We start from the raw sequence: 9529 nt of genomic DNA on the forward strand, positions 1-9529 counted from the left end.
GATTAAATCAAATATAAAAAAAACTTATATTTATATATAAAATATATTTTTTAAATAAATTTTTATATTTTATTATTTTAAACTAATTAATTACTAAAATATTGCATTGATGATAAATAATTAAATACGCAAATAGGTAAGAAGCTAAGGAGAAAGATAAAAATAAAGGTAGACAGTATCCTAAATTCCTAATGATGATGTAGAGTACACTAAAGGATAACAATATAGATTGTAGATGCCCTGACAAAAAACAGGAAGGCCACCAGCCTATATATACATATACAGTTAGATTGTATAGAGATGAGGTGAGTAACAGTAAGAAAGTGGAAAGGATCCAAGTGATGAATTTTCAAGATTGAAAAGTGCATGAGCAATAGAATCCAAATCATCACAACCAGGCTTGAGAGTGAAACTAGCTAGCTAAGCCAGACATGTATATATGTGATGAAATGAAAGCATATTCATTCATAGGGTTAGGGTAACACTAAGCTACCTAGCTACCAGTCCTTATTGCCAAATAATAAATTCAGGTTTCCCCTACTACTCCCTAATTCCTATCTATATAACACCACTCATAATATAGCTAGGAACCCATATATTAAGTATTATGGCATATCATTTTTTTTTTGGTTATTGTATCTTTTAATCTGCCAGGTCAAATATTAATGAGTGAATATCTAATTCGGCCCTTGATAATTACTTCGAATGGATTACAAAGTTTTCAACAAAAAATATCTAATTCGGTTTTTAAATTTTATTTTTATAGAACTAATTAGTTTTTGTGCAAAAAAAATTGTTACAGGATCAATCAATCCTATAAAAATAAATTTTAGAGATCAAATTAAATATTTTTTGTTAAGAGCCTCGTTGTCTTTTGAAATAATTGTCAGAAACCGTTTAAAATTTTTTTTAATATTAATTTATTTCAATCTAAATATTATTTTAAAAATAATTATTGGCTAATAAATTATTATATATTAGATAAAGTCTAAAATTTTAAATTAAGTTATTTAAACAGATGAATAAACCGATTACTTGATTAAGATTGGTTGATTATTATGGCATGGACAATGACAGTTGCTAGTTGCATTGCATGCTACCTATCCCTCCTATTGATGCCCCTCCCGTTATGTGTAAGCACATGGTTCCTTTGCAGAACGTGTCCTGTTTCAAATTTTCATGAAAAACAAGCTAACTCTTCCTTTCAATTCAATTCAATCCGTTTTTGATTAATTTCTCCCGTTTCCATCTATCTACCCTACCATGAGGGGCTCCCCCCACATTATACATACACAGTTTCTTTGTAAATGTATCATTACTTGCATACCCCATGTGACTATAATATAATATGTCACATTCTCTTGCTAGCTAGTTTTCCGAGTTATTACTTTAATTTGTGTTATATTAGCATGGGTTTGATATGATGTATATCTTTTAATTTGTACGTACCATATACATATATACATGATTATACATTCATTAACTTGGAAAGCTTACGAGACCTTCACTTACTTCTTATGTCTATCCATAATCAGCTCAAAATAATTTGTTATGCTACGCTTTTTATATGCCACCACGTAGCCTCTATTTGAGTTGCATGCATTTCAATTCGTATCGTGTTAGGTATACATCATTAAGAACTAAAATATTAGGCCATGTTCCTGAAATTAAATCACTCTCTCTCACCTACTTCTACTTGCTAGAGATTTTCCGTTAAGAGTAATGTGGGTACTAGATATATATATTAATTAGAAATACATTGAATTGCTAACATATATTAACACAAACTCATGACATGGAAGTCTATAAAAATAGACCACACATAACATAAACCATGCATGCATCTCCCTCATTGTCTGGGTTTTTGGTTACATTAATTGCTTTGAATCACACATCCATATCCCATATTGATGACTTTGAAATTAATTCATATATGTTGATTTGAGGAGTGGACTAACCAAGACTAGAAAGAGACCAAAGAAAAATAAAATCAAATATATACACACAAAGCTAGCTGTAACCGTATATGTGTGATGGTGACGCTATTAAATGGCTTGAAAAATGGTATGATGATACTGAAAAAAAAAAAATAGGAGACACGCAGAAGAGGTGCATATGGACACCATTAACAGCTGAGTAAAGAGGATCAAGAAATTAAAACAAAAATAGAAAAAAATAATGAGAAGAAAATATTTGAGAGAGTTGCCAGTTCAATAAGAGGATCCAACACATGATGGGCCACATATATAACCAAAGTGAGCCCCGTGAAGGAACAGCAAAGAGAAGTAGTTGCTGTAATTTCATGTTATATTCGTGAATGAGTATGAAATGGTAAAGTGAAAACTAATTTAAAGGTTAGAGTAAATATCATTTTTGGGCTTTGATCATTTGTTCGAAAAATATAGTGTTTTTCTACAATTTAAAATTTTTAATCGAACCAATTTGGGTAGGTCGAGTGGTCAACTCATTCGTCCGCTTAAGCAAGTGTCGGGTTTCAAATCCCGCCTTGTGCATGCAGCAATCCATTGGCCAGTGGCAGACCCTTAAATAAAGCTCAGATCCGCGACGGATTAGTCCTTGAACTGTCGGGTTAGGGGATACCGTGGGCAACAAAAAAAATTTTTTTTAATCGGTTTTTAATCATCTATTACTAGACTAAGTGGCCCTTATTACTAGATTAAGTGACTCCTGATACATTAGTAGTTCACTATTTACAGAAATGATTAAGATTAATTATTTAGATGGTTGGAGACTAGCTAAAAATTTTCAAATTATAAAGAGACTTCGTTCTTGGAACAAATAGCCAAGAATTAAAAAGGACATTTATTCTAAAGGTTATCATTCTCTCTTTTTATCACTTTACGTATCTCCTGTTAAAAAAAAGTACTACTTCTTTTATGTATCAGTAGATGTACAATGGATAATCGTGGGTCAGAAATCAAGGACTAATTTCTAATTCTACTGGAGTTCACCTTTTTCGATAAGTAGAAACATACACGTACTAAGAATTGGATATGGAGCTTAAGCAATTGAAAGAACTAGAAGGTCTAATCAATTAATTAATTAAAAGAGTAGTAATAAGGGGGTTGGATAAATAGTAATAGTAAACAGGGCCTGGGTAGCCCAAAGGAAGAGGGACATTGAAAGGCACGATTCGAAGGGTGGCCTTAAAAAGATGAAATTGAGAATGAAAATGGGACCTAGTTAAAAATGAAGTTGTTAGAGGTAACCACTAACAAGCTACTGAAAAATTGGACAATGGTCAAAATTGTGAATTATATTATAAGAGCCCACAACATTTGAAAGACATGCTGCTGGCAATGGTGAAGACCAGGCTTTCATATGGCCCACAAGCACTTCTGAGGTGGGCACACACTTATGTGACCCTAGTAATTGCAAAATGGATCACAAACCGACATGGATGTGGACATTTCCTTTGGCAAATGGAGCTCAACAAGGCTCATACCCTTCACACTCCAATGCTGCCATCAACATCCTTGGCTCCATTTAGGCCACGCCTTCTCTGCACCAGGTAACCACTTGTGGAGACATATCTATCCCCATTCCCATACTCATATTTGATTTATTAAGATATTAGTCTAATTTACTTGATGAATTCAATGTACATTATTTCATTTAAAGCATTATATTTTGGTTAGTGATGGTTGTGGTTTGCCACTTAAGCCATGAAACAAGAGAAAAGGCTAAGGGGTGGTTAGCTAATAAGGGAAAATGGTACTGTGGCCTAAATGTAGCACATGCATTATAATAAGAGCCCAAAGGTGAAACCCTTTATGATAGAGATTCAAGGTTCAATGCATTCTGAGAATTGTAGCTTTGAAACCATGGACCATGGCCAACTGGCCAACACTTCAAAACAACTTTGATTCATGAACCATCGTCATCATCATCATAGAATTCAGAATGTTGCTTGCTACTACTCAGGACCGCCAAATAACAAATACAAACATGGAATCACATCATTTCAGAATCTAACAAGTCATTACTGTCTGGTGATAAAGCGCTTTACAATGTAGCCAAAATCATTTTCTTCAGCACAGAGTAAAAAGGTGTTTGCCATGAAACAAAAGTAAAAAAATAAATAAGAGAAATCAGGCTTTTTTCCCCTTCCGGATACAAACCAAGTGTATTGTCCAACAAATGGAATGTTCTACCAATAAATAGCATATTGCAACAGAGAGAAGCCAGTTTTCATGTGCTGTGTCATATCTGACATAACAAAATGCTAGCTGTTCTTTTGGGCCACTCACACATTATTCTTCTTCTTTAGTTTACATTTTCCAATTTACAAGCACCACCCAACACAGTAAACTGTTAGTTAGAATAATTAGTTCAAGATTGCTGAGCTGGAAATGCTTAGCTGGCAGGTTACCACTTGCGTTATTGTGTATATAAGCATGTAATTGTTAAAGGATTAGTGTACTGGAATCATTTGTGAAGTTCTTTTCTAATGTGTTATCAAAACCAAACCATTAAGTTTTCTATTGTAATTTTGATGTCTACAAATATTATTCCACTAGTTACTTTACTAGGATTATAAGGAAATTGGCACACAGAAAAATATTATGTTGAACACAAAGATATAATATTCGGTTTACAAATCATAAGAGAAAATTTAGCAGGGGGATATACAATGTGGGATGCACTGATAAAATTCCATATGTTTATTGACGCATGTCAATTGATTACATTTGCATATAGCATGAGAAACTGCTACTAAGAAATAAACACTGCATATATAAGGCAGTGCTGAACACATCAAATAGTAAGGGTTTAAAGTCTACTCAAATGTATCATCATCATCATCAGGGAGAGGCTGAGCAGCTGCCATACTAAGCTCTTGTTCGTTCCTGCAAACCATGTAAAATTTTAAATTTTCATAACTAAAAAATATAGCAGTGAATTAACTACACACAGACATATGATAAGTATTGAACTTGAAACAATGCTTACAATTGCTGTGTAGCTAAATCAATGACTACATCTGGTGGAGCCAGAGCAGGCATCTCCACAAAGTGAAGGTCAGAGTCCCTGTAATGATTTACAAGACCAATTTATTTGCATCCACTCATGAGGCTGAAGCAAAATATAAACAAAGATTGAAGAGTTTTAATTAATTACCCTGCAAGTTTCTTGGCAAGGTATAAGAAAGGTTTCTCAAAATTATAGTTACTCTTTGCGGATATCTCATAGTACTGTAGATTCTTCTTCCTATGAAATGTAACTTGCTTGGCTTTAACTTGTCTGTTCTTGACATCAACTTTGTTTCCACATAGAACAATGGGTATATTTTCACACACCCTATAAAATCCACAAGGAAGAGTGACATAATAGCACAGAAACTCATTGCAAAAAAATTTGAAACAAAATGGTTGTGGAAAAGAATAAACTTAACATACCGGCAGAGGTCTCGGTGCCACGTGGGAACATTCTTGTACGTCAAGCGAGCTGTGACATCGAACATAATGATAGCACACTGTCCATGAATACTGCAAACAGTTTAAGCAGTTTCAGCACAATTCAAAATGCAATCAAATCATATTCATACGTAAGTGGAACACATCAAGAATTGTTATTATATACCAACTTAGATTGGATGAGGATTAATTAAGCTTAATTAATTGGACTTACTAGTAACCATCTCTAAGGCCACCAAATTTTTCTTGCCCAGCAGTGTCCCAGCAGTTAAAGCGGATCATTCCACGATTCGTGTGAAAGTCTAGTGGGTGAACCTCCACACCAATGGTTGCTGTTACGTTGCAAAAATTATGATTTATAAATAATCATAATAATTAATTGAGCTGAAAAGAAATTAAGAAAGTGTGTTACGTTCATATTTCTTCTCAAACTCGCCAGTGCGGTGTCTCTTGACAAAAGTGGTCTTTCCTGAGCCAGGCACGAATACAGATAGCTATTAATAACACCATCATATATTAACTAACATGATGCATGATTATATTGTATTATTACCAGTTCCTCCATCGCCAACTATGACGAGTTTGAAGGTAGGGTAGTCCACTGTCTGTTGATGAAGCAGAGCCTGTAAATAAAGGGCACAAGGAGAATGAAAAGAACAGAAAGATGGATATCAAAGTTGAATATAGTACGTACCATGATGATAATATGAGAATGTGAGGGTGCAATGTGAAGTGAATGGTGGTGATGAAGACGAAGAAGTTGGTGGTTTATATAGTTTGCGATTCGACTTACATTTCACGCACAACAGAAAGCTTCAATATCACGCACGCCACTATCATTTCTGCTTTTCCATATTCTTGCCATTGCTGTAGCACCATCACATTTGGTATATCCAAATTCTTACTCTATTCCACTATAATTTGGCTAACCTAGCTAGCAATGCATCAGCGTTGACCACTGTCGTTGAACTAACTACACCAGCCTTCCACTTTTGACCCTTCGTGCAACAAACCAGGCCTTTATTCATTTCTTTTTGTCATGTAAATTTCCATACAGAAATCTTAGCTTTTTATATTTGATTTCTATTTGACTTGATAATAATAATTTTTTTAAACTAAAATTATTAGCTACTTAAGATTTCTGTCCATCAAAATTTTATTAAAATTTGGCCAACACTTAACTAACAAAAAAATTAAGCAATTTTATATCATTAGATATAATTTTAAATTATTAAAAATACTAATAATGACTAATTAATATTATAAATTACAAAATTTTAGCATTTCTTTTTTCCTAATTAATATTTTACTACTCAACCTTTTTAGAAAATTTCAAAGCATTAAAAAAAGATTAAAAAAGAATATAAGTAGATAACATACATAAAAATTAATTGTTTTTATGAATATGAATATATTATTATTATTTATATAAATCTTGGTAATCAATTAGTCACATAGTTAAAAAATAATTAAATAATTTAATATATTGAATTAAAGTATCATTTAATAATTTTCCACTATCAACTTCAATTAAAAATAAGCGTGTGATGAAAAAGGAATAAAAACGGCGTGCGCAGAGTAGTTGGCAAGCAATTGAGAATTGAGATCCAAAATTCCAAATCGCAGCATCAGCATGGCAACGCCGCCGTCCGATCCGTCGAATCAAGAAGCTGTGGTAAGGAGGAAGAACAACGGTCCACCGTTCAAGTTCCTTGTTCCTCTCATTTATGCCCCTGTTCTCCCTCTTAGTATGTTCTCCTCTTTTCCTTCTCCGTCTAATTAATTTTTGCTTTTCTCTTTCAATTTTTCATTTTTGGATTTTTGCTTTCACAGTTCGCCTTTCCCTGAGGCATAGACCTGTTTTGAGGGATCGTTTGTTCACTGCTGTCTTAGCTGGTGCTTTCGCCCATGGCTTCTATCTTGTGTATCCTTTTTCTATTCGCCTCCTCCATTGCCATGCTACATGGTTTTAATTTTATCATATTGTAATCTTATTCTTTAATTGGGGGTGGGAGAAGGGGAACGCTTTCTTTGGACACTCAGTTGTGCATGCTTTTCATTGTTCTTCTGAGTTCGTGTTTTATAAAAGTGATGTTTTTGAGAAACTTAAGCTTTTGGGGGATGATGGTTTTTGTATTATGTGTCTTTTCTGCATTTCTTTCATAATCCATTTTTGTATGTTGAATAGATGCAACAGAAATTACTGGATTCGGTTGATTGTGAGACCCATTGGTTCCCATATAGATTTCTGATAAAGCACTTTGGCATTGTATGATCCATGTAGCTAACTCCATAGAATGGAAAAAGGGCTTTCTTTGTTTCTTCTTGTGTTGATTCAAGGAATGGTAATGGTAACCATTAATCTTTTCTTCATTATTAGTACATCCCCCATTTCAATCCACTTAAATGGTACTTGTTCCACCAAATCCATGTGTTATATTTCCTCTCCAAATTGTTCTAGTTGTTTTAAATTGATTCATTAAGTTAATTGGCAGCTGACACAAGTTAAAAAGTGCTATAATGTAATGTTTACATTGTATTTGATCCAATGCAAGAATAATTATCCTAACTATATTTGTACATGTTATAATATTAATCATGATTAACTAAGTTGTACTATGTGTTTAATCAAATTCATTAAAACTGCAAGGACCATGGTCTGTAACTCTGTTATTTTAACATTTTCTTATCTTGTTTCTCCTTAATGGCAATACCCAGAACAGATATTTATGATATAGAGAGCAAGTGATTCTGTGAAGCCTGTTTCAGATGTTTGATCATTATCATTGACCTAACAACCTCAGGTGCTCAATAAAATTTTGGCCAATTATGCTGCTCAACCTCCTGGTAACACCTTGAATAGTATAGGTCAATTTTGATCATGTATGAATACTTTTCCAAATGTTTTGGAATGTTAATCACTATGTATTCTTTGAGAGGTAAATCTTTCGGATTTTGGTTTAAATAGAATAACTGGAGTTAGGAGGCTGTTCTTTGAATTCCGAGTTTTATAGTGCCAGTAAATCTTTATGATTTCTTAATGCCATTGCTCTGTTGAGTCATAAATTTTGAGTTGACTTACGTAGTTTCATATAATTTGATGTGGTTTTATATAATTAGATTCAGAGCTTCAATACGCATATCCTTATTTCATTCGTGACCAGATGTGGGGAGAAGGAAAATGAATGAAATTTAGTTATAGTTAGAGCATACTTTGTACCTCTAATGAATAGAGAAGAGGAAATGATGTTGGCTTAATATTTTTGTGGAGAAATGCTCAAGGGCCAGCAGAATTTGTTGTTTTTTGGCTAGTATTTTTAGCTATCAACCCAATTCCTTTATTCTAGTAATTCAACAACATACTTTTAGCCCATACTTTTAAACATTGATGGCTAACTGCTTGATAGCTAACTGCTGCCCTCTAGCATTCCTCATTTTTGTGTTTACATTTTGCTTGAGGAGTAGATGAATGGCTATGCTGTCCATTTAACATGATTAACATGATCGCCTAACAGACTGCGTTTGACATTTCCCTTATGTTTCAGTTTTTAATGTAGGGCAACAATGTTTGTATTCTATAGTCCATGTAAAGATTAGTTTGACCAATCATATAACTTAGATTTTGGCAATTCAGTATCGGTAACCTGATTCTGGTACTCTTAAGTTGTGTTGCTCGGTTGCTCCGGCTTTAATTTTCCAATACTTCTCAAATGGTCGTATGTATTTTGTCTCTAATCTTTTCGAAATTATTCAAAACTAATCCTACTGTTGAATTTGATTCAATTTTGTAATAGTCAATGCTTTGTTAATTTTTTATTTCCAATTTTACTCCCAAACTCTCCCCTTCTATAACCTTCCACTTCTCTCTCCCAAACCCAATAGCACCATCACCACCACCATCATTTCACCCTTCGCACGTGGTTGCTGCCACCTCTTCCTTTACATGTCATCGCCTTTGCCCCCTCTCCTCGACAACTGGATCTGTGTCGCCTCCTAGGCTTCACCACCTCTGCATCTGCAACTCCATCTAGATCTGTCTTTGCATTGCCTTTTGGATCTATCATTGTGTCGTCACCTCTGCCTCCACCACC

The 9529-nt window shown here is 33.9% G+C and overlaps 2 protein-coding genes across 2 annotated transcripts; one reads left to right on the forward strand and one right to left on the reverse strand.

Moving 5' to 3' along the window:
* Positions 1-4566: 4566 nt before the first annotated feature.
* LOC112708038 (GTP-binding nuclear protein Ran-3) lies at positions 4567-6325 on the reverse strand. Its single transcript, XM_025760143.3, has 8 exons — positions 6133-6325; positions 5992-6061; positions 5851-5907; positions 5653-5770; positions 5421-5510; positions 5143-5322; positions 4975-5052; positions 4567-4871 (listed from the first exon to the last, which is right to left on the reverse strand). Exons 1-8 carry the CDS (start codon positions 6133-6135, stop codon positions 4802-4804), a joined length of 666 nt encoding a protein of 221 aa, XP_025615928.1. The 5' UTR covers positions 6136-6325; the 3' UTR covers positions 4567-4801.
* Positions 6326-6831: 506 nt separating this feature from the next.
* LOC112708047 (uncharacterized) lies at positions 6832-8504 on the forward strand. Its single transcript, XM_025760157.2, has 3 exons — positions 6832-7186; positions 7272-7362; positions 8157-8504. Exons 1-3 carry the CDS (start codon positions 7072-7074, stop codon positions 8185-8187), a joined length of 237 nt encoding a protein of 78 aa, XP_025615942.1. The 5' UTR covers positions 6832-7071; the 3' UTR covers positions 8188-8504.
* Positions 8505-9529: the final 1025 nt, after the last annotated feature.

The sequence above is a fragment of the Arachis hypogaea genome, chromosome 1 (assembly GCF_003086295.3).
Source record: "Arachis hypogaea cultivar Tifrunner chromosome 1, arahy.Tifrunner.gnm2.J5K5, whole genome shotgun sequence".
NCBI lineage: Eukaryota > Viridiplantae > Streptophyta > Magnoliopsida > Fabales > Fabaceae > Arachis > Arachis hypogaea.